Source organism: Mesoplodon mirus (assembly GCF_964341445.2).
Source record: "Mesoplodon mirus genome assembly, chromosome: 2".
In the NCBI taxonomy this organism is placed as follows: domain Eukaryota; kingdom Metazoa; phylum Chordata; class Mammalia; order Artiodactyla; family Ziphiidae; genus Mesoplodon; species Mesoplodon mirus.
In genome coordinates this window covers 160,038,147-160,063,009 of record NC_138977.1, presented here as the reverse complement: position 1 = coordinate 160,063,009, position 24,863 = coordinate 160,038,147, and the positions used below count along the sequence as shown (strand labels likewise).

Sequence of the window (24,863 nt, the reverse complement as noted above, 5' to 3'; positions counted from 1 at the left end):
ACCAGCCTCCTTACTGGTCCTGGGCCACACTGAGCACTTCCCACCTCTGGCCTTTGTCCTCACTATGATCTCACTCTGGAAAGTTTTTCTCCAGAAGCACCCATGCCCCTCCCTCATTCCATCCAAGGCTCTGCTCAACTGTCATCTCCTAAAAGCCCCTTCCCTGACCACCCTGACCATGGTGCTCAAGGTCATCTCTGCCAGTCCACTTTGCCCACTGTATTTCTCTCTACAGCCTGACCACCAACTGCCACACTATAGGTTAACACCATTTAGTGTCTTTCTCCTGCCCCAAGAATGCAGGTCTAAGAGCAGAGACTGTCTTGTTCCCTTATATCTCAAGCACCCAGAACAGTCTGGCACCTAAAGGGCCTTCCATAAACACTCAGAAGCCTCTTGTCCACTCAAGCCTTCACTGTCTCTCTCCTTCTGACAAACTTCCAATAGCACTTTCTGGGACGATGGAGATGCTCTATGGTCTGGGCTGTCCAATATGGGAGGTACCAGTACATGGGGCCATCGAGCACCTGAAACGTTCAAATTCAAACAGCCACAGCGTGGCCGGAGCCAATGTACTAGACACAGCAGTTTTAGAACAACTGCAAAACAGTTGTAAACTGGCTGCTAGCTTGCCCTTTGCAGGAGGGGAGAGATAATAAGTTCATGTGAGCATTTGGGTTCCAGTTTTCAAAGCACTCTTTTGTAGAGCCTAGCATCCATGTAAATGTTCTGGCATTGGCTTCCCAAAGGAAAGATCAGGTGAGGACAGGTGAGTGAGCTCTGAACGTGGGGGCCATTGTGAGAGCACAGGACAGGCCTGGGCGCTTGGCTCCCTGGGCCTTGGTTTTCTCATCAGCAAAATGGGCCAGATACTTCCCACCACACCAGACAGGAGCAAGTGAAAGGACCTTGTGAAGATGTTCATCATGAACTTTATAAAAGCTCAGTAAATGGACACAGCATTATTACTTTGTCTTCTCTAGTGAAAACCTAAGAACTAATCATAGACAGTGAAGGGAATCTCATTTAAGAGACCTAAAAATCTGTAGCAAGTGTAGCAGGCACCCTGGAGTCTACAGGTAGAAAACTCAACAGGGCAAGAGGAACCGGGCCCTGGGGGAGGGCTGGGAGGACCACAGGGCAGCGATGGGCCAGACCACTGGACAGACATTCCTGGGAACAGAAGCCTGGATTTGCAACAGGGGTCAGGGTGGAAAGGGGATATAAGTGGCGAGCGGGGGGCGGGGCAGAGTGGTCAGGTGTATACCATGGACAGGTCACCTAGAGGTGGGGGGAGGAATGGACGGGAAATTAGGGTGTGAGGGTGACCCAGAGGAAACAACCATCAAAGGCCAGAGGCTGAGGGGTGGGGACTGAACCTAGTGGGTGCAGCCGTGTGGGCGAGGGAGTGCGGAGCAGACATCAGAACTGATGAGGAGGAAAAGGCAGGGGGACTGGTGACCAGATCTGGCGGAGGGAGAGGGGAAATCTAGGGTGACAGCCAGAGCTCTGTGGCCTCCCAAGTTAGGGACCACACAGGAAGGGGCAGGGTGAAGTAGAAAGTGGCTAAATTTGCAGTCACAGAAAACCCCAGCAATAGTGCCTTTTATCAGCTGCTACAGTGTCCCGAAGCACTCACCTGTGTAAGATGCTCTACCTACATTCCCGAGCTCATCTAAACTCTCACATCGACCCTCTTGGGTGGACCCTGCAATAGTTACAGATCAGGAGACTGAGGCACGAGAAGTGAAGCTACCCGCCCTAGGTCACAGAGCTCTTAGGCTACTTAGGGGGATCGACCCGGCCTCTGGCAAGGTGCAAACCCACAGCCACCAGCCACACCGCTATCTCCACCTTTCCAGGGAGTTTGCTGGCCACAAGCGGAAAGGAACACGGGTTGCATCCTACTCAGATCCCGCCCGCCCTTTAGGGTAATTTCCCTAACCCGAAGGGGCCTCCCCGCCGCGGGTATAGGGTGAAGCCAAACTTCCCAACTCAGTCCCGAGACTGGGGGCGGGCCCTCCTTACCTCCGCGGTCTGCTCAGGCCCCACCCCGCGAGCCGAGCGGGGATCCGGGGGAGGCTGGGCGCCGAGGGGGCGCCGGAGGGGACCCGGGTCCGCGGGGAGCCGGCCTCGGTGCCCGGACCCCGCGGGCAGCGCCAGGGCGGCAGCCAGGAGGCCCCCGGCCAGCACCCACGTGGCGCGCCCCCGGGCGCACGCCAAGCCCATCGCCAGCCAGGGACGGGAGACCCCAGACGTGACGGGGGAAGGCCGAGTTGGAGCAGCTTCCGGACCCCAGGCCCGCCCCGCCGCCGAGCATGCTCAGTGAGAGCCTCCGCGGAAAGTTTTCTGGAGCAGACTCAGGCATCTGGGGCTTGGCGGGACCGGAGGAGGCTGAGGACCAAGACCGGCGTGGGAGGGAGGGAGCCAGGCTGGCGCGGCGGGCGCTGGGCGGCCACACGTGAGTTTGGTCGCGCCCCAGCCGGGGGCTCTACCAAAATCAGATTGGGTGACCCCTGCTTCCAAAGATTTCAGGGGCTCCAAGTGCCCCTCCATTAATGCCTCCTCCGTTCTCGAAGTCTCAGCTCAGACTCACCTGCTCCAGCAAGGCTTCCCTGACACACACACACACCGCGCTGAATCCGGAATCTGCCCCGGTCCACTAGCCCCCTATTAGACAACTGTGAAACTTTTGTAGAGGCAGGGTCATGGGGACACAGGACAGCAAGGAGAGGGGCTAGGAGGGAAAAGGCAGCTCAGAGGCTAGAGAGGAAGGCCGCTGTTCATGTCCTGTTGGGTTCTGTTCAACCCAGTGAGGTTCCCACTGTGTGAACCCTTGCTGTGGATGAGCCCGCGGACATGTCCAAGAAGCCACCCTCACATTCCCCCAGGAGGGAGGGGTGGGCAGGTCGTCAGGACAGCCACTGGGGGACCTCTCTGGGGAACCAAAAATAGGGGAGTTGGTGTCTGGAGCCAGGAGGCAGCAGCTGAGCAAACTCCCAGAACTCTCCACGGAAGCAGGGCTGTTACTACCCTGGGCCCGCAGCGACAGCTTACACCTCTTCACCCTCCTGCAGCCTTCCTGCAGGGCAGCCTGTCATGCTGTCTGCAGCCTCAGGCCAGGGAGCCTGGCACCTGTGCTCCTTCTTACCCTGCCCCTCCGAGCACCGTCCTTTCCTGACTTGACAGGGACAAGACAGTGGGGTTTGGGAATCTGAGAGTTTATTAGCCAAGCTTTCCGCACAGGGTACACTGTCCTTGGGGGTACGCAGCGTGTGCCAGGAGTGAGACAAGGCCGAAGACTAAATGCTAGCATATTGCTTGAGCATTAATTCTATTAGTGAGAAATGTAAAGGGTGATTTCGATATGCAACCAATTTTATAATAAAGTAAGATGCAAAGAACACTACATCTTAAGAAATAAAAGCCTGAGTATCCAAAGAAATAGCCAGCATAAAGCAAGAACTTCTGTTTATTGCCCTCATACATGTTCCCAGGAGCCTTGGAGATGCTCCTAAGGAAACATTTAAGAAGCACCACATGGCAGAGAGTGTGAGTCCTGAAACCAGACAGACACGGGTGTGAATATATGTGCCCAGTTTCCTATTGCAAGACCTTGAATGAGCCACTTCTCCTGCCTGGCTGTCAGTTTCTTCATCTATAAAAAGTAAATCTAGATAATAGTTCCCATCTTGCCAACTTGGAAGGAGTGAAGAGGAAATAATGGAAAAAGCTGGAAACCTGAGCTGGACATCCAGGTCAAGGACACAAAACCCCTCTCTGGATCCCCAGAGATCCCCATGGTACCCCTGCTCTGGCCCTCACAGGGAATTAAGCTCCAAAGGGTAGGGGTGTGAGTGCATTCATGTGTGCATGCACGTGTGTGTGTGTGTGTGTGTGTGTGTGTGTGTGTACCCCAGCACCCAGAAAGAGAGCTAGCATCAGTAAATGTTGCTTAAAGAAAGAACAGTTGCTGAATTCTTCTGCCTATCTCCCCACACAGCCGTGAAATCCTCACTGGTGGACCTTGTCTGGTTGGTGGCTGCCCTGGTGCTGGTTCAAACAGCAGGGTCTCTGGAAATGCTGAGTGAATGAATGACCACGCAGCATCTCCTGGCTAGCAGGGGCTGAGTGTAACAATCTCCGTACACGTAGTCTTAGAGGAAAGCATTGACCATCCTGGAAGAAAATAGTATTAAAACAGGAGTCTGCAGGCAAACAAGTTCAGAGGCAAGGCCGGACTGTGCGGTCCAAAGGGGGCCAATTGGTAGAGGTCAGGAGCAAAGCTGAGTCAGACTCGCAATGTATCACTTAGTGCTGACCCTGATCCTCATCAGGAGGAAGGGCGCGTTAATAGTACCCATCTCCGAAGGTTGTTAAGAAAGTTACTCGGATCATCAGGCTAAATGCTTAACAAATCCTAAGCACTCTAAACAACCGAGCAACACCCTCCTCCTTGGCTGTGGTCCCCTCCCCCTCTGGAAGTCAAGAGGCCCCTGCAAAACAAGACTCCTCCCAAAAGGTCCTCCTGGCTGAGAAGCACGCCTCTGGCCGGGCATGCTCAGTGCAAAGGCAGGGCTGGAGGCGGGGGTGGTTCAAAGTTTTGGGCGGAGGGTCCAGGCTCCTCCCTCCGTCTGGGCAGCGCCGGGAAGCTGGAGGGGAGCTGGAGGAAGGAGGCTGCACAGGCCGGAGGAGTCGGCTGAGCGCGCCGCGGCCCTGGCCCGCCGGGGACCAGGTCCACTGAGGACCTGGCGGGGATGGAGCTCCGAGCGGCGGGCGGGGGCAGCGCGCGGCGGCGGGTGGGATGCGGCGGGCCGGCCGCCTGAGCACTCCCGATGGCCCGTGGCGCGGCGACCTGCGGGAGCGACGCGCGGCTGCAGCTGGGCCGGGACGCGGTGCGGCCGGCGCCCGCGCTGCTGGTCCCCGCCGTGCTGCTGGGCACCGCACTCGGCCTCGGCCTCGGCCTCGGCCTCTGGCTCGGCTGCCGCGCCGCCCGCCCGCGTCCGCCGCACCAGGTGGGTCGGCCGAGCGGGCAACCGGGGTGTGGGGCGCGGGGGCGCGGTCTTCCTCGGCCCTGTGGTCCGGGTTTCCAGCCCCCTTCTCTGAGTCTATTTGAGCGTGATCTTGGGCATCGCTCGCAAAAGGTCTTGCCCTGGGGGATTCCCCTTCTGCTCCGGGAGGCGGCTGGAGACAGTGATTTCAGGGGGAGCCGGCCAAGTGACAGAAGGGCTCTGGCTTGGAGTTGCCCCGAAGTGTCTACTCCATCTGACAACGCTGTGTGACCTTAGCCGATGAAGGCCTCCAGGCCTCAGTCTCCTCATCTGTAGCACTAAGCGTTTGGACTTATGGGCGGAGCTCAGCGTGGTGGACAGGAGGGCAGGGGATTTCCCCACCCCTGGATGTCCATTCTGCTTCCTTGCTGTGTGCATTACCCAGTTAGCTCCTCTTGAGTCCCAGCTGCTACATCAGCATGCATTCAACATTTGACCACACAGCAAAAATTTGCTGAGCACCTTCTACTGCCAGGAATGGCCCAGGGACTTAGACACCACATCAATGTACAGGATAAACCCTGCTCCTGCCCCTGGAGGTTCACAGCCTCTGGATGGACAGATTGCAAGTAAACACTTGATTATAACACAGCCCCATCATGAGTTCTGTGATGGGGAAATGAAAATGCTAGCATTTATTGAATTCTGGCTGTATGCTAGGTGCTGAGCTACACTTTCTACCTGAAAATGATCTCATTGACTCTGCGAAACAGCTTGTGAGCTTGTTCCATTAATGTCTCCATTTTGCAGATGAGGAAACTGAGGCACAGAGAGGTTAAAATAACTTGCCAAATGACAGGCGTGTGTGTCTAACCCCAAAGCCACTGTATAGGAGATGGATGGGATTGGTCACAGGTGGCTGCCTGAAGGGGATTAATGGATGCTTCATATGGCAGTTGTTGTTACGGAATCGGATGTTGTGTGGAGGTATCGGGCATACAGCAGGCATTCCATCAGTGGTGGTATGATCACTGTCTTAGGTTCCTGCAGCTTTGACCTCTTTGAGGGATGAAATCTGATGGGATCTGAGATAAGGTGGTGTGGTTTTGTTCCCCCATTCCTGGCCCACATGAGAAGGGGATGCATCCAGCAGATGTAAGCATCTCACATGGCAGGTGAATTCAGGGGCGTGTCGTGCTGCAAAGGGGTGATAAAAGTTGAAATTAACATAGTGCAAGATGCTTGTAGGTAAGTTTGAGGTTGTCACATCCCGCTGGTGATTAAGAGACACTGGCTCCTTGTGTGAAGAGGGAAATAACACGTCAGAGCCTTTCCTGGGTGCCAGGCCCCTTGCCAGGAGTTTGCGGGCATTTGTTTCTATATTCTCACTCCAAGCCTTTGAGTGGGGGGACTGTCAGCCTCACTTTCCAGGTGAGGACATCTAGGCTCTGCAAGGTTGTTCTCTGTCCAGGGTCACATGATGAATGAACAGTGGCTGGATTTCAACTGCAGTCTGTCTGAACCCCCAAGTCAGAGTGTTTAGTCATCTGCTACCTGGTAAGGTGGCAGTTAGTATCTGTCTTAGTCTGGGCTGCTATAACAAAAATACCATCACCTGGGTAGCTGATAAACAACACAAACTTATTTCTCACAGTTCTGGAGGCCGAGAGTCCAAGATCAGGGTGCCAGCATGGTTGGGTTCTGGCTAAGGTCCTCTTCCAGGTTGCAGATGACTGAGTTCTTGCTGTGTCCTCATATGGCAGAAGGGACAGGGGAGCTGCTGGGGCCTCTTTTATCAGGGCACTAATCCCATTCATGGGGGGCTCCACCCTCATGACCTAATCACCTTCCAAAGGCCCCACCTCCAAATACCATCACCTTGAGGGTTAGAATTTCAACACATTAACTGAGAGGGAAAGGGACACAAACATTCAGACCATAGAGTAGCCCATTTCGCAGCTGAGTAAGCTGAGGCTGACAGAGACTCACCAAGCTGTCCGGGTTTGCACAGCTGGTCGGTCACAGCTGCACTAGTCCAGTTGAGGGTGGTGGTGGCTCAGACCAGGTTTGTAGCTATGGAGGGGGCTCTGGCTCAAGGGTAGGGCTGATTGGATTTTCTGATGGTTTGGATGTGACCTTTGTAGCACTCCTTTCTAAGTGTCCTCCTTTCCTCCGTCTCCCGCCTCTAGTTTCTATTTCTAAAATAGAAGCAATATGACTGTCCTGGTTAAAAACCTCCAGTGGCTCCTGGTTACCTACACAAGATCACGTCCAGTTTCCTCGCATGGTATATAAGGCGACTGACCTTCCCTGGGACATGGGCGCCCATGCATCCAGCCACACAGAATCCCCTTGATCCCCAGATGTCGCTGCACTTCTGCACATCTGTTCTTTGCCTCTTGTCCCACCCATCCTTCAGGACCCAGAAAGAAAACCATGTAGGAAAGTGTTCCCAACCTCAGGCTGGATCAGACACTTCCTCCCTCTTGGGTCCCGGGCACTCTGTTCTCCTCCTGTGGTCCAGGTCACCCAGCTCATAATTCTGTCTTGCACCACTTTCCCTTTGTGGTTTCTGTTTTATTTTGTTTATTAGTTTTATTTATTTCATCATTAAAACTTTTTTTTTTTGCATCAAAGTTACACATTCACATAATTTAAAATGTTCATTTGCAACCATTTCCCACTTTTCAGAAGCCATCTTGTTCGACTCTTGTTCAGCTGGCTAGTTTGGTCATTTACTTCTAAATAACCTGCTGACATGGCTGCTTGACTTCCCACTGCGGAAGTGTGGAGTGATTTAGCTCTCTTTTCTCCCCTCCTTCATATTTACACCCTCCCCATCCACCATCACCACCTCCCTGTGTGGTTATGGGGTAATTTTGGTGAAATCAGTATTTGGTGTTTTCGCTATTACAATTCTGTAAACATAATTCACTGTCAGCCAAGGATCCGCTGTACTTATGATTACTTTCCTTTTTTGCACAATACTTGTTTTCCCTGAAATTAATAATTACCCATTTTTTTCATTTGCTTAGATTCTGTGTACTTATCATCTGTTTAACAGTAAACTTTCCCCCATTTGTCTACATTTTCTTTCAAGACATTTGAATACATTAGGTATTTGATCAGTTTTATCTTCTAGGAAAACTTCTCTCCCAGAAAGCTTCTGAACTCTCCAATATGAGCCGGTTGCCTCTAGACCGTTGCTATTCTCATAGTGAACCAGAGCAATCTCATCTGCGTCACCTAGGAGCTTGTTAGAAATGACAGTTCTTGGGCCCCACCCCAGACTCACCGATGAGAATCTCTGGAGGTGGGTCCAGCAAGCTGTGTTTAACAAGCCCACCCATGGTCTCTTTGTTCTTAAAGTTCAAGAAACAGCTGCTGTAGGCTTTTGCTGTCACCGTTGGGACCTCTTGGGGCCATCATGCTGGAACTTCTTCACCTCTCTCCTGGGTTGAACCCTCTTTCAGGATCTCCTACACTGTCTTTATTGGCTAATTTCCTCATTTGGGTGGAGCACATCCTCCAGTAGCTTTCTAAGAAAAGGATAGGTGGAAGTTCTTTTGAGAATTTCCATGTCTGAAAATATCTTTTTTCTATTTTTGTACTTAATTTGGTTAGAGTAGTTAAGTTATAGAATTCCAGGTTGGAAATAATTTTCCCCCAGAATTTTGAGGGCATTTTCTCCATTTGTCTTTCAATTTCCATTGTTGATGTTGAGAAATCAGTTTGTATTCTGATCCTTGATATTTTGCATGGTATCTCTTTTTTTTCTTCTGTTCCTCAATAGAATCTTAAAGGATCTTTTCTTTACTCCCAGTATGTGAAATGCACCAGGATGGGTCTTGGTGAAAATCAAATGCTACTTATTGTGCTGTGCATTCAGAAGGCCCTTTCAATCTAGAAATTCATTTTCTTGACTTCTTTAATGACTCTTTTCTTTCTATATGTTCTGTTGCTTCTTTCAGGAACTCCTATCAGTTTTTGGTTAAATTGGGCCTCTAATTATCTTCTTTCTCTCCTATTTTTGATCTCTTTGTCTTTTTATGCTGCTTTTTGGGAGACTTTTCTCAACTTTATACTTGTACTGAGTTTTTCATATTCTTAATTTTCAAGAGTTCTTTTTGTCCTCAGAATATTCTATGTTTTTACTAGCCTGTTCTTATTTTGTGACTGTAAAATCTTCTCTTATCTCTCTGAGGATATTGTAATTGTTTGTTTTTAGTTCTCTTTTCCCCATGCAGTGTCTGTTTCCTGCCTGCTTTTTCCTTTTGTTTGTTTTGGGCTTTGTCTTTCATGTTAGAATCTGTCCTGAAATGGCTGGTGACCCTTGATCTCCTGGCCATTTTTAATTGGGGAGCAAAAAAATCTGATACTCCTCCTTGGGTGACTGAGGTTTTTCTCCTGGAGTCTTTACTGTACAGTGATTGGACCAGGTCCTTCCCTGCAGAAGCCTTGTGCTGGTCAGCTATGGCTGCTAAACAAACAACCCCCAAATCTCTGGCTTCATCTAATCTTGCCTACCCCACCCCCAACTGCTCCAGACACATGGGCTTCCCTGGACATGCTGAGCATGCTTGTGCCTCAGGGCCTTTGCACTTGCTGTGCCCTCACCCTGAAATGCTTGTCCCTGTGATATCTGAATGGCTTGCTCTCTCACTTCCATCAAGTTTCTTTTCAAATGCCACCTTGTCCAAGAGGCCATCCCCTCCCATCACTCTCCATTCCCCCATCCTCCATTGATTTTCCCTATAGCACTTACACCTCCGACACACTATATATTTATTTCTTTGTTTGCTTATGTCTCTCTTCTGTCACTAGAACGTAAACTCCATGAAGGCAGTGGCTTTGTTTGTTTTGTTCATTACTCTATTCCCAGTGACTAGATTAAGGCTTGACACTGAGTAGATGCTCTATAATAGTTGGTTACTAACTCAATGACAAACTGGTGATATATCCTTTGTTCAAGATTATATCCATCAGCAGCCAGTGGTCAAAGAGAGGCTTGGTAAGTGTCTCTGGCATAATAGGATTTTTAATACAGTAGATAATTATGTTCTATAAAATCAGTGCAAACGTAGGATTAGCAAATACTGAAGCATTGCTCCCAGGGGAGATGCAGGGTTTTGTTTCTACAAGATCCTGGTCACAATGTTTTCATTAACCAATCAGTACGTGTGTTTATGTGTGTTTCTGTTTAAAGATGCCTCATTTAACATGGTTGATTCATTAACCTTGAACTCACAGCACTATAACTCATACCTGAACAAAGGTAATCTAATACATACGTTTTCTCCATAAGGCACATCACAGTCTTCTTGTCCTTAGAAACACTAGACAGCACTTAGGGGTCATTTTCAACAAAATCACCAACAAAAATGCTAAAAAAGAATGGTACTAAATAGAACATGGAAAGGACACTTGTTTGCAGTATGAGCTGAGACAAGAAAATAGAGTGTGGCCTTGTTCAATCTCATTTGGAAACTGCACATCGGGCAATTCACATTTTTCACATTTCTGCTCGTGTCCAGGAAGGACCGCAAAAGCACCCCAAGTGTCGGTTTGGGGGATTACAAATAAATTTACCAAGTAGGCAAATTTGCAAATACAGAATCCACAAATAATGAGCATCAACTGTAGCTCACAACAGAAACCATTCTATAGTTTAAGGTTACCTAAGATATTTTCTTAAAAATTATCCAATCATATCATAGGAAGTAACAGGAATGTTAATATTTATGTGTCATTCTCCATGTTAAGCTGTTACCCCACCCCAAGGAGCTCATAGGCTACAGGAGCTGGGGAAGTGGGGACCAACTCAGAAAAACAATGGAATGAGCTTTTTAAAAATTAATTAAGTAATTAATTAACTGATTTATTTTTGACTGTGTTGGGTCTTCGTTGCTGCATGCAGGCTTTCTCTAGTTGCAGCAAGCAGGGACTACTCTTCGTTGCAGTGCACGGGCTTCAGTAGTTGTGGCATGCAGGCTCAGTAGTTGTGGCTCACGGGCTCTAGAGTGCAGGCTATAGTAGTTGTGGGCCACGGGCTTAGTTGCTCTGTGGCATGTGGGATCTTCCTGGCCTAGGGCTCGAACCCATGTCCCCTGCATTGGCAGGCGGATTCTCAAACACTGTGCCACCAGGGAAGCCCTGGAATGAGCTTTGATCCAAGTATTGCCTCCAGGTCCTGAGGACACGCTGAGATGGGGCTTTGGGGCTTGTCAGGAGGGTGACACCTGGACAGTCTTGAAGGATGTGGACCTGACTCCAGGTGGAGGGAAGCACTGCACACAGAGGGCCAGGCCCGGAACAGAGATAATGGCAGCCGTGATGGCTGGGGGTGGGGAGTTGATGGCTAATGTCACAGGGGCACTAGGCTGACCAATTTCAATGTGTTCCCCCCACCCCACCTTTGGATTTTAGAAAGATGACTCTCAGAGTCTGCTCAAGAATTTGGAGCCTAACGTTCAGACCCCATCGGAAACCGGCTCCCCATCCAGGAGGAGGAAGAGAGAAGCACCGACTTTAAAGGATGAGGAGGCTCTGAACGTAAGCTGGATGTGTGGGGTGCATTGGAAGAGACTCACGCTGGGTGTCCCGTGCCCTACCTGGATTTTATCCAGAGGAGCCCCAACAGATCTCATGTCCCAATAGGCTTCTTTTTGAGGTATAATTTACATAGAAAAAATGCACAGATTTTAAGCTTACAGTTTAATGAGTGACAAGTGTATACACCCCTGTAACCAAGACCCCAGTCAGGAACATTCCTTTACTCTGGGAAGTTCTCTAGTGCCCCTTTCATAGGCAGCCACTGCTGTGAGTTCCATCGCCATGATTGGTTTTGCTGTTCTAGAATTTTACATGAATGCAATCACATGCTTTCCTGTGCCTGCTGATCCAGGTCGTCATTGCACTTGTCATTTGTCCCTTTTAATTGCTCAGCCCGCTGTGGGGATGTGTCACAGTGTGGGTTGTTTCCAGTGCTAGGCTGTTCTGAACAAGACTTCTGTGAATGTTTGTGTGTAAGTTGGTTTGTTTTCATTTTGTTTTATTTCTTTTAAGTAAATATCTAGGAGTGGGAGTTCTGGGCCTCTGATGGAGATGTTCAAAGATGGGTGCTCCCTGTACCTTCCTTGTTGCTCCTCTCTCCACTCCATCCAGCCTGAAGCAGCCCATAGGGCATCACTTCCTGCATAAGGTCCATGGATGGAGAGGGTGTTTCTTCCAAAGATGTGTTCTTTCTAGTCACTTCCTGGTCCCTAGAAAGGACCAGACTCCAGTCATTTGCCCATTTGACTCCAGCCTCAATTGCCCAAAGGTGAATATAGACATCTAGGTAGGTAGGTAGGTGCGGGGTGGTGGGGGGAGAGAGAGAGAGAGAGAGGGAGAGAGAGAGAGGTGCTGGGAAAAGGGGAAAGGTTGGAACCAAGTTTCTTATTTAGCATCTACTGAATTCCAGGCATTTTCACGTGTCATTTTTGAGTCATGTAAACACTCGTGTGAATTCTCTCATGCAGTCCTCTCAGCACCCCATGATGTAGACCTTGTTTATTTGCCCATTTTCCAGATGGGAAAACTGAGGCTCGTGGAGCCAGGTCACTGTTGTCAGTCACGTAGCTGAGATTTGGGCCTGGGGGTGTTCAGCTCCTGCCTGGGAGGGCTGCTTCCCCACACCCCGCAGCCTCTGACACTCAGTCATGTTCTGCAGCTTCTGCTTACCAAGTAAGGAAAGTGCGTTGGGTATTCTAAAACAAATTTCACCAAAAAGTTGGAAATGAATAGAAAAAGCTTCTAGTTAAGCTGAAAATTCAGTGTTCGAGTCACCCCCCTGTCTGTACTTCCCAAGGGTTCTGGAGACAGGGCTTCCCTTCCCCACCCTGGGCCAGACCCCATGGAGCAATCAGCTGCCCTCCCAGGGCTGAGACATGGGGAGCTGGAGAGGAAGAGAGAGCGCCTGGCTGTTCCCGGAAATGAGTCCTCCCTTCCTTGTCTGTGCTGTGTGTCTCAAGCTCACATTCCCAGCCTCCCTGTTTCCAGGTGCTTGTCTTTCCATGTGTGTCTGTCTATGTGTGTATCAGTGCATCTCGCTGTGTGACCATCTCTCTTTTTGTGTGTCTCTCTCCATGTGCATCTCTGTGGGCCTATGTGTGAGAGTGTGACAGTGTGGCTTTGTGATGTCTCCCTGTCTTAGTTTCTCTCTCTCCCTCATCTATCCCTATGCCTCTGTTCCCCTCACCCCATAGGATTAAAACCCTGCTCACAGCAATGAAAACATATGTCCACGCAAAAACATGCACAAGTGTTCCTGGCAGCCCTAATCACAATAGCCAAAACGTGGAAACCCAAATGTCCATCAGCTGACGAATGAATGAACAGAATGTGGTCCTTTCATACAATGGAATACTGTTCAGCCACAAAAACAACATGAGTGAAACTTGAAAATAGTATGCTAACTGAAAGAAGCGAGTCACAAAAGACCACATGTTATAGGATTCCATTCATCTGAAATGTCCAGAACAGGTAAACTTACAGACACCAAAAGTAGATTGGTGGTCACTTAGGGTGGGGTGGGGAATGGAGGGGTAGGGGTAATAGCTAAAGGGTACAGGTTTCCTGTTGAGATGATAAAAATGTTCTAAAACTGACAGTGGTAATGGTTGCCCATATCTGTGAATATACCGAAAAGTATTCAATTTACATGGTTCAGTTGCATGAATTATATCTCAATAAACCTATCTGAAAAAAAAAACCCTTCTCCCAGAAAGGGCAGCCTCAGCTATGATACAAACAATGTTGGCTTTGGGATCCGGAATCCTGGAACCCAGGCCCAGCTCTGCCACCTGTGTGCTGTGTGATGTTGGGCAAGAGAAACAACCTCTCTGAGCCTGAGGGTTCTCAGCTTTGTGTTGACAGTAGTGGTGGTGGCCCCACAGGGTCACCCATGAATCAACTCTGTGAACACTCCTACCACAGAGTGAGTCAGTCTTTGCCGGGGAGCCAAGTCTCTCCACCTCCCCAGAAGTCTAACCCATTTCTTCTACCTAGTAATGTTTTACCTGTTAACCATTAGCTGTGCCTTGCCGATGCCCATTATCAAGCTAATAATTGCCAAGAGTTAAGTTAAAGAACTGCCCGTTCCAGTGACCAGCTTGCCAAAATGCCCCTGCCTTCTGCAGGCTGAGCTTGTCAAGGAATGAGGGCAGGGCTGATTTTGACAGGGCAAGTTGAGCTGTAACTGACATCCTCCAATGCCCAGAAAACCAAGGCATTTGGGGTCCATGACACTCCTTGCATGAACTCTGTTTTGATAAATAGCTCATGTTAGCCACAAACGAACAAAATTCCAGAAAGCTCTGAGGCATGCTACTCCCCAGCCTCCTCCTGTCCTTTGGCTGTGGAGGAGGGAGGGTGCATACCTCCCCTCTGGAGATATTTGTGCATTTGCCGAAAAGAGCACCTTTTGTCAGAGAGTGAAATGGCTTTTCTTTTCCTACAATTATGTTTTAGCTAATTTTCTGAATAATCGCACTGCTTCAGCTGAACAAGTTTTACATTGTAAATTTGCACTACAGCCAATTTTCTGAATAATTGGGTTGCTATGGTTGGGGAGATGGTCAGACTTCAGAGGACTTCTGAACTTAATAAGAAGAGCTGTGAAAAACTAAAAACAGCCCAGGCTCCCAGTTCCCAGGTTCTGCTTCGGTCCATCTCAGGTGGACCCCTGCGTCTATATTCTTTGCTTCCTGTATTATGTTTTTCCCCTGAAATGCAATGTTTGTTTGGTGTCTCCTCTTTAGAAGATGCACTCCTGGAAGGCAGAGACCAAGCCTTCCTCTCATTTTCTACCCCTTTCATTGTCCTTTCTTTTCACCTCTGTTTGGAAGAAGTTTAAAAATGCACAGTGCTCTTTCTGCTTTTGCATCGTTCCTTGAAAAAGTGTGTTTCCACTGGACCATCAGCCAGGGCCGGCTTCATAGGTGGACATGCCCTATGGTCACACAGACCCTGTGCCCAGTCACCACGCCCCCTTCTCCCCCCGCCCCCTGCCAGTTTCTGGACTCTGCTGTCTTGAAATTCTTAATCATTTTGACTAAGACCCACCCGCGCACGGGGCCCCACAGATTATGTCACCCGTTCTGAAGTCAGCCTTTTTAGTCTTACTGCCACGCTTTGCTGTTGTACCAGTCCCCCAGCTAAGAGAGTGGGACTGGATGCTGGGAGCTGGGGACAGGCCTTGCTTTGCTCCCTTGGATCCAAGGAAAGCCAGGAAGGGTTTTAAGCCAGGAAGTGATGGGAATTGTATGTTTTTTGATGGCCACAGGGGGATTGGAAAGTGTCCACCTCTGAGCCTTCCTTTGCCTTTCCATAAAATGGGCCTAATTATGAGAGCACCAACCTCCCCAAGCTGACTGTTGTGTGATAAGGAAATGAGCGAACACGCATCAAGTGCCAGCACATAGTAGGCCCTCAATACATGGATGGGGAGCCAGGTAAGAGGCTATTGCTGCCCCTTGGGGTAAATATAATGGTGGCTTGGGCCAGGGCTGTGGATTTGAGAGATGTTTAGGAGGTTAAGTTGGTGGGATTTGTGGTCGATTGGATGTGGCGGATACGGGAGCGACAAGTATCTCAGGATCCAACTTGTGTCCCTGGGGCGTGGTGAAGCGTGGCTCTTCCTCTTGTTCTCGTTTGTGTCATGTCGAAGGAGATGGATGGTGTCAGCTGAAGAGGAGGGACTCTGGAGCCAGGGAATTTGATTCAAATCCTGATTCTGACATTTAATAGCTGTGTCACCTTGGGCGCACAGCTCAACCTCTCTGTGTCATCTTCCCCATCTGGGAAATGGCAGGGTCCTTGGAAGTTTAAGGATGGATAGATGGACATATGAATGGTCCTTAAGTTTAAGGACCACATGTTGGTGGTCTTTCCCCATTCTTGTCATCTAAGTCTGTTTTTGCGAGTCCGAAGAGAGAGATAGACATGACAAGAACTGGGGCCCTTGCCCCAGAGCTTCCCCCCTGCCCTGCTCAGAAGGGCACACGGCGACACCCTCTCTGGAGATGTATCCAGGCCACGTCACGGGCTCTGTCGGGTGCTGTTTCAACGTCACACGACGTGAGGAAGCGATAAATTCTTCTGCTTTCCTCGTGATAGGATATGTAATTCCAAGGAGAACTCAGCAATCAGAAATCAGTCATTTGTTATGGAGTTCTTTTTTTGAAGATTTAGTTGCAAAGCATTGGAATCGATGTGGATGCAGTTTTCACCTGCCAGCCAGTTCAGAATTGCTGAGTAGAGATTCCTCCTGGCCTGGAGTGCTGGGCTTCTGAACTGCTGCCCGCTCAACTTCATTCACCCGCTGGTTGTGGCCAAGCATTTATTCAGCACTGACCATGCAAAGTGCAGGGGCGACCCTTACAGGAGAGCGATATGGAAAGGATGTGGGGCCTTTCTATATCGTGTGGAGCAGGCACGAATCAGTCCATCCAGCTGCGGTTGGGGAGATGATCCCTGAGCAGTGTTTGATGGTGGCTCTTTACTACCGTGACTTATAGCTGTCCATCGCCTCACTTCTGCTCTGTTCCAGCAGCTCTGCTGGGAGCTTCATCCACACTGTCCTTGGGGGCAGATGCGCTACCTGCTTACTGTCTGGGAAGACTGAGGCTCAGGAAAGTGAAAAGACCTGTCCAACCACTACTTTTTTTTTTTTTTTTTTTTTTGGCGGTACGCGGGCCTCTCGCTGCTGTGGCCTCTCCCGTTGCGGAGCACAGGCTCCGGACGCGCAGGCTCAGTGGCCATGGCTCACGGGCCCAGCCGCTCCGCGGCACATGGGATCTTCCCGGACCGGGGCACAAACCTGTGTCCCCTGCATCGGCAGGCGGACTCTCAACCACTGCGCCGCCAGGGAAGCCCCAACGACTAGTTTTCATTTAAGGGTCTAATCAAAAGCCTTACATGCATATTGCCACATGTAAGTGCTTATACACCTGGCAGTGTTAAAAATATTTGGTTCCTTATTCCACCAAAAAGTGGTTCACAAGTTTTAGGAAAACTTTTGGTGTTGTCACGTTATTTAAATCCTTACTTCTTCCGAAGCTGAAGGCTTGGAATTAAATGAAGAATGTGCTATTTAACATTGGTCCGTTCGCCCACCCACCCATCTGTACATCTACCCCTCCCACACCCATCCCAACACTCATCTATCCATCCATCCACCTGCCCATTCATCTGTCCATCCATTCATATGTCCATCTATCCATCTATCCATCCATCCATCCATCCATCCATCCATCCATCCATCCATCCATCCTTCCATCCATCCATCCATCCTTCCATCCATCCATCCATCCTTCCATCCATCCATCCAACCTTCCATCCATCCATCCATCCTTCCATCCATCCATCCATCCTTCCATCCTTCCATCCATCCATCCATCCATCCATCCATCCTTCCATCCATCCTTCCATCCATCCATCCATCCATCCATCCATCCATCCATCCATCCTTCCATCCATCCATCCATCCTTCCATCCATCCATCCATCCATCCATCCATCCATCCATCCATCCATCCATCCTTCCATCCATCCTTCCATCCATCCATCCATCCTTCTAGCAAGTGAGCACTAAATGTGCTTATTACGGGCCCTTCCCGAGGCCACTGTTACAGATGGGATGTGGCATTTTGGAAACTCTTGGTGGTTTGTCCTTCATTTTACTGAAAGCCCCCATGCCATTTGTTTTTTTTTTTCCCTTCCCAGGAATGTGAGCCATCTTTCAATAGCAATATCACAGCGTTTGCACTGAAGGCAAAAGTCGTCTATCCCATCAATCAGAAGTTCCGGGTGAGAGTCCTGAGCTCCGTCTTAGAAATGCAATTAACCAGTAATGTGCTAGAGATTGGGGTAGGAGAAGGGGGATTAAATGTGCAATTTGGGGTCCTATTTGAGAATTTTATGGCAAGTCATTTTTTTTTTTTTTTTTTTCCGTACGCGGGCCTCTCACTGCTGTGGCTCTCCCGTTGCGGAGCACAGGCTCCGGACGCGCAGGCCCAGCGGCCATGGCCCACGGGCCCAGCCGCTCCGCGGCATATGGGATCCTCCCAGACCGGGGCACGAACCCGTATCCCCTGCATCGGCAGGCGGACTCTCAACCACTGCGCCACCAGGGAGGCCCGGCAAGTCATTTTAATAGAGATAATTTTGTGGCTTTGTAATGGAGCATAACTTTAAGGTTAATCCATTTTATGACAGTGTTGTCAGGGACAGGGTATGCCCATGGTATATAGAGCAAGGTATCCACAGGGACACCAGGTGACAGCACAGTAGGGCAGCATTCGCCCTGACCTTTTAACACTAGTACAGATACTAACAAGTCACTAACATTAATCCTTACAGACCCTGGGACTAATGCCAGCAGCTGACGCTGAACATTTACTGCGGGGCTGGCACAGTGCTAAGCATTTGTCATACATTACACATTTCAGTATTCCTTGCAACATTCCTGTAAGGTAAATAATATTGTTCTCTCCACTTTATGCATAAGGAAACTGAGGCCGGGAGAGGTTAATGATCTGCTCAAGGTCATACTGCAGGAAGTGGCAGGGCAAGAGTCGTACCCTCAGGTCTTACACCTGGAGCCATGAGTTCACACCTGTGGCTGGGAGTTTTGCAGAGAGCAGCATGTTCCTTGATGTTTCAAAGAGCCCTCGGCCTATGTGATGCTCCACGAAAAAAATAGTTCCCTGGTCAAGTAAGTTGAGGAAAGTGTTGCCTGCTCTCCTGGAGATAAAGAGGACAGACTCAAACCCAGCTCCTATCTCAGCCATTTACTCTTGGCCATTTCCTGACTTCTCAGGACCTCAGTTTCTTCATCAATAAAATGGGGGTAAAGGGCCCTCCTGCCTCACCCAGTTGTCTTGAGGGTGAGATAGGGAATTAGGCATAGGGCTTAGAACGGTGTGTGATGTCTGCGCACTCAGTACATGTTCAGTTTTTTAAATTATTATTTGCTTTTGAGGACAACCAGAGCCTATCGAAGGTTCTGACAATTCCTGTACCAAAGAAATGATTCTACCTTGTTCACGCAGACTTTCCCAAACTAATTTTTCTGTGGAACCCTCACAGTGAGCAGTAGCTGGTTATAGTTCATGGGACTGCTCCCCGGAACACACATTGGGAACCACTTCCTTCACCATCTGGTGGGTGCGTGAAGGTGCAAAACTCCCAGACCTGGGGCATTCATTCGCCATCAGCACCCGCGCTAGGCAGGCTCTGTGGTGGGCACTGGTGATTATCCAGTGGTCAAGAGAGCACTGTCCTCACCCTGGAGGCCCTCCCAGCCTGGCGGACGTGGCAGGATGGCGTGTGATAGCAGGAAGGACAGAAATGACCAGGGTCCTGTGGAACCCAGTGTGGGCTAGGCCCAGGGGTCAGGGTAGGAAGATTCAGGGGTCTGTGTCTGGAGGGAGGGATGCTTCAGCCCAGCAGACAATGAGTTAGGGGTGTTTCAGGCAGGGGGACAAGAGTCTGGAAAGGCTCAGAAGCATGAAATGATAGGGTTTGGAGCTGGCCACCAGTTCAGTGCTACCTGGGCATGCACCTCTGGGGGCAGCAGGAGACGAAGCTGGACATAGGGATGGCTGACATTTGCTGAGCTCTCTGACTGTGCCAGGCATTAGGCTATGACCTCATGTGGTCATGGCAGTGCAAGGGGCTTGAGTTCCTTGTTAAGGGGCTTTGAGTCTGTCCGAGGGCAGGTCAGTGGACAGAGCGGGCCTGGGGTCTGGGACAGCAGCCAGAGAGATGGGGCAGGGCAGGCGGGCTGCTGGGGAGGTCAGAGCTGGCAACCGAGGGTGGCTACAGGTGGGCCATCGGGGAACAGACCCAGGCTAATAGCTGGAGGGGAGGAGCCTGGTGCAGAGGGGCTGGCCTTTGGGGACAAGTGATGTGACAAGAGCTGTGACGAAGGCCCCTAGGGCCGTGGCCGTGCCCCTGGGGTAGAAGCTCCACGGTGTCCACTCATACCCTCCCTGCCTGCCCCGGCTTGGCCTTCCTGGGAGCCACCGCATGTGTCACTGGCAGAATTACGGAAACCCTCACGATGGGTCATGTGGACTGAGAGTACACTTTCTCTCCTGCCCCCCAGCCTCTGGCCGACGGTTCCTCCAACCCATCTCTGCACGAAACCTTAAAGCAGGCAGTCTTGCCGAACCAGCCCTTGGAGGCATCCCCTTCCAGCAGCCTGGGGAGCCTGAGCCAGGCTGAGAAGGACGACTGCAGCTCCTCGTCCAGCGTCCACTCAGCCGCCAGTGACGACAGGTTCCTCGGTCGCACCTTCCTGGGGGTGAGCAGCTTCCCCGAGGCACTGACCTGCGAGAGGTGAGGAGGGGGTGGGATGGAGGATGCAGACTGATAGGCTTTATCATGCTCAGTGGAGGAAGTGGAGGCCCAGAGAGATTAAGGACTCAGCCATGGACACACAGCAACCCAGTGTCAGAGCTGGAGCTGAATGTGTGCTGTTGGCTAGCATGGGGGTCAGGGAGCCAGGCCTGAGCCCTGGGGAGAGACAGAGGGGACCTCCTTTAATCACTGACCTGCCCCGTGCACTGCATAGCAGCAGCTAGCACTGGTTAAGTGTCTTCTGTATACAAAATATTAAGCACTTTGCAGGGATTAATTCTCTTTTGAGCACGAGGAGAAGGTCTGTCTTATCACAGCTGTGCACGACCACCCAGTGTGAGCCTGGGACAGGCACAGTGATGAACAAGTATTAATCAGTCAGTGAATTAATTCCTCTTAACAGCCCTATGTTGTTAAGGTTGTGTAGTAGATGCTAATATTGCCCTCATTTTCAAAGAATAAAATGAGACACAGAGAGGCAGAGTGACTTGCCCAAGGTCACGCAGCAGGTGAGCATTGGAGCCTGGTGTGACCCCACCACCTTATCTTGCAGCCCACGCTCTAAATCGCCAAACTGTCCAGCCCAGAGTAAGGCTTAGCACCCAGTAGGTGCTCAAAAAATAGTCAGCAGGTTTGCACGTCAGTCCTCAGGCCTCTCTCAGATCTGAATTTCCGTGAGTCCAAGGAGCCCTGGGTGATTTGAACCAGGCATGGCCTGGCTCAGGGCTGTGGAAAGAGTGGGCTCAGAACCCTGAGCTTGGTGTTGACTCTGAAGGTGGCCCCGGGAAGGAGGGACTTCATTTAATTGGAGCTTTCTTGGCTCCCCTGCCTGACTGGGAAGGGATGTTTCTTCCCATTCGGATGAAGAGGACTTGAACAGTTCAGGTGGGAATGTAGTCATTTAAAATGCATTTGCGGGCTTCCCTGGTGGCACAGTGGTTGAGAGTCCGCCTGCCGATGCAGGGGACACGGATTCGTGCCCTGGTCCAGGAAGATCCCACATGCTGCGGAGTGGCTGGGCCCGTGAGCCATGGCCGCTGAGCCTGCACATCCGGAGCCTGTGCTCCGCTCGGAGAAAAGGTTAAAGACCTTTATCTTCACACTGTCCGTTATCTGCCCCTGTGACCATGTGACCACTACTTGATTTCTCTGACCCTTCATTTCCTGAGTCAGTTTCCTCATCTGTAAATGGCTGTGAGAATGTGTGCATGATAGCAGAAAGGAAGGATGACACGTGACACTAGACATGAAAATGCCGGGGGGGCCTGGGCGGTAGTGCTCTTTTTCATCTCTCTCACCTTCCATCTCTTCCTGTGTTCTGTCTTTGATGTCTCCGGCAGCTGTTTCCTTCTGGTCACAAGTGGGTTTCAGATGGCTACTTCGATTGCTCCTTATGCACCTGGGGTGGCTGTGAGCAATCTCTGCGTGCTGCAGAATTTAAAATCTGGAGTCAGGATGCACCGTGGCTTATCCTGCAGGGATGTACTGATAACTCGATAACCTTACCCCCCACATCAAATTCTCTGAAAGTCTCTTCTGTTTCTCTGTGGACTTTTCAGTGTGGACCTTGACTTGTGTATCTACAACCTTCACTTAAAAGACCTGCTGCATCTGGACACGGCGCTGAGGCAGGAGAAGCACATGGTAGGTGGAGCACTCAGGACCCGGGAGACAGGCTCTCCCTGTGCATGGAGTCCCGGAGACCTTTGGGAAATGGGTGTTGGTGACAGCGGAGCCGCCACAAGGGGAAGGCAGAGCAGGGTTAGGCGTCCGACCACAAAATGGAAAAGCAATTCGTGCCTGCAGACGGGGAGCAGGATTTACTTTACCCTGTGCCATTGGGGTTAAAAGCAGAAAGCTGGGTACCTACTCTCTGCGCACACCTCCTGATGGAGACCAAAGAGAACAGGATTTTTAGAGGAATAATAGTGATCATAAGATTTATGAGTGCTTACTATGTACTAGGTCCTGCGGGTGTTACACAGGTGGTTATTTTAAAGCTCACACAACCCGGCGAGGTGGGTGCCATCATTATATCCACTTTATAGATGGGGAAACTGAGGCACAGAGTGGAGACTGGCCCTAAGTCATAAAGTTCTAAGTTGGGGCTGAGATGGGAAGTTGAGTACCTTCTTATGGGTGTGCATTCTCCGAGTGAAGGAAGGAGAAATCAGAGCCATGGAGGAAACAAGATTAGTCTCTGCCAGATGCACATGGATCCATACTGGATCCAGGTTACAGAAAATCAGAGGGATGAGTCCCACTGTAGCTACAGAACCTCCATGGGTTAGTCAGGCAGCAAGGCCACTGGGGTTAGAAAAAAAAAAGAATTATTTCGGGCTTCCCTGGTGGCGCAGTGGTTAAGAATCCACCTGCCAATGCAGGAGACATGGGTTCGAGCCCTGGTCCAGGAAGATCCCACATGCTGCGGAGCAACTAAGCCCGTGCACCACAACTACTGAGCCTGCTCTCTAGAGCCCGTGAGCCACAACTACTGAGCCTGCGTGCCACAACTACTGAAGCCTGTGCACCTAGAGCCCATGCTCTGAAACAAGGGAAGCCACCGCAATGAGAAACCTGCGCACCACAACGAAGAGTAGCCCCCGCTTGCCGCAACTAGAGAAAGCCCACGCACAGCAATGAAGAGCCAAATGCAGCCAAAGATAAATAATTAAAATTTAAAAAATTAAAAAAAAGAATTATTTCTCCATGAGACACATCCCCTGAATTACTGAATGAGGGAGGAGACCTACAGAGAGAAGGGAGGAGAGAGAAGGCCTGTTGGGAAGAGAAACAGAGGGGTAGATGGAGAGAGCGACAGAGAGACAGACAAAGATATGCCCACAGGTGCTTCATTGTAAACAGGAGAAATAAAAGAGTATTAAGTTGAGGATGCAACAGAAAGAAATTTTGCTCTGTGTGAGCAGAACAGGCCTCGTAAACAGGTGCCAGTATTTGAAACCATAAATCATCCTAGGATTCCAGAAATCGAGCCTGTTCCTACAGCCCCACAGACCCCCGTGCAGAGGCTCATGGACATGAGGAACGAGCCCACCTGCAGCTGCAGCCTGCTTTCACTTAGCCACACCTGGTCCTGCTTGGGGGCAGGTGGCCCTAGCGATTTTCTCAAAGGCTGTGCTCCCTGGAGGGTGATTGTTTCTGTGCTCACAGCCCCATCCAGCTGGTGAGTGACGTGGTCCTGGCCCCTCGCCCCTGGAGCAGCCAGCAAATGCCCACAGGGAAGCAGCCTACTGTCATGAAGAGAGCATTCACTGTCACTCATCTGTGGGCAGCCTCCCTGCCCTTCTGGACATAATACTAGGGACAGCCCCTGCCTTTATGGAGCCCACTGTCCAGGGGAGAGATGGCAGTCAATAGACTGCACAAAATGCACAGAGGCAAAAAGTATGACAAAGCAAATGGTGGAGTACCACGAGGGCATGTAAGAGAGGACCTGAGGGTGTGTAGGCTTCAGGGAGGTGGTCAGGCTTCCTTGGAGGGAGATACTTAAGCTGGAACCTGGGAAAGTTCCAGGAGCACCAGATTAGGAATTAGAAACTTGGGTTCTAGTCCACCCTTTGACACTTAGGAGCTGTCACTTACCCTCTCTGGGCCACTTTAGGAAAGGTGTAAAAATAATATACTTCCAGCTTTTACTCCATGGAATTACTAGAAGTCAAGTCCCACTTTGAAAGTTCTCTGTAGGCAAAGTTCTGGGCTCTGTAGGGCTGTGTAATCTGTGTCATCACAGCATCATTTATGAAACACTGAAACTCTGCTAGGCTAAACACTTTAAATGTCTGATCTCATTGAAACCTCAGTGCTGTTCCACTCATGAGGAACCTGAGTCTCAGAGAGGTCTAGTCAGTTGCCGAAGATCACACAGCTGGTAAACTGCAGAGTCAGAACCCAAATGAGGTTTGTCTGAGTCCAAGGTCTGTGTATCCTCAGAGCCCAGAACAGTGCCCTGCACATAGTAGGTGCTCAATAGAAATGTGTCTGGTTGACACCGTTGCCACCCTGGGAGAGCTGCTTTCTAAGCATGGCCTTCCATTCACTGCAGGGCATGTCTTCATCGTGTGTAAGACCTAGAGAAACATGGGGAACAGGAGGGAACCATGTTACACACAGACTTCAAATTTCATTTCTCTGGTAGAGATCCACTATCACAGGTCAGGATTCAGAAGTGACTCAGACCAGATGTGACCACCATGCAGCCAAGAATCTTAGCGCTCTCTGGTGGCCCTTGAGGAGGAAGACACTGGTGCTGGGCTTGTCTAGGAAGTGGAGTTGTAACCTTTAAAAGCAGAATGGCAGAAAAGAAAATAGATCAGGGGATGTGGGAGGGGCGTGGCTGATGTCAGAGGAGCACTAGGACTAGCGGATTTCTCCTGGTGCTGGAAGATTCTCTATCTTGATTGTGGCAAAACATGGGGAAAAATTGCATAGAACCACACGCACACATATA

At 50.3% G+C, this 24,863-nt stretch overlaps 2 protein-coding genes across 10 annotated transcripts in view; one reads left to right on the top strand and one right to left on the bottom strand.

The window, feature by feature from the left end:
- The window catches only part of EVC2 (EvC ciliary complex subunit 2), a 144,264-nt gene extending 141,980 nt beyond the window's left edge, over positions 1–2,284 (bottom strand). For both annotated transcript variants that reach the window (XM_082629743.1, XM_082629741.1), the window contains exon 1: positions 2,029–2,284. In XM_082629743.1, coding sequence (XP_082485869.1) covers positions 2,029–2,229 — 201 coding nt within the window. In that variant the 5' untranslated portion in view covers positions 2,230–2,284. The remainder of the gene's footprint in view (positions 1–2,028) is intronic.
- A 2,333-nt stretch (positions 2,285–4,617) lies between these two features.
- EVC (EvC ciliary complex subunit 1) overlaps positions 4,618–24,863 on the top strand; it is an 81,388-nt gene continuing 61,142 nt past the window's right edge. For 3 of the 8 annotated variants that reach the window (XM_082629784.1, XM_082629782.1, XM_082629781.1), the window contains exons 1-5: positions 4,620–5,015; positions 11,418–11,543; positions 17,756–17,839; positions 20,142–20,374; positions 21,955–22,039. In XM_082629784.1, the coding sequence (XP_082485910.1) occupies positions 4,836–5,015; positions 11,418–11,543; positions 17,756–17,839; positions 20,142–20,374; positions 21,955–22,039 (708 nt within the window). In that variant the 5' untranslated portion in view covers positions 4,620–4,835. Of the gene's footprint in view, positions 5,016–11,417; positions 11,544–12,056; positions 12,313–13,446; positions 13,515–15,315; positions 15,485–17,755; positions 17,840–20,141; positions 20,375–21,954; positions 22,040–24,863 lie in introns of those variants that run through there. The other 5 variants (XM_082629788.1, XM_082629785.1, XM_082629783.1 and 2 more) reach the window with 5 other exon arrangements.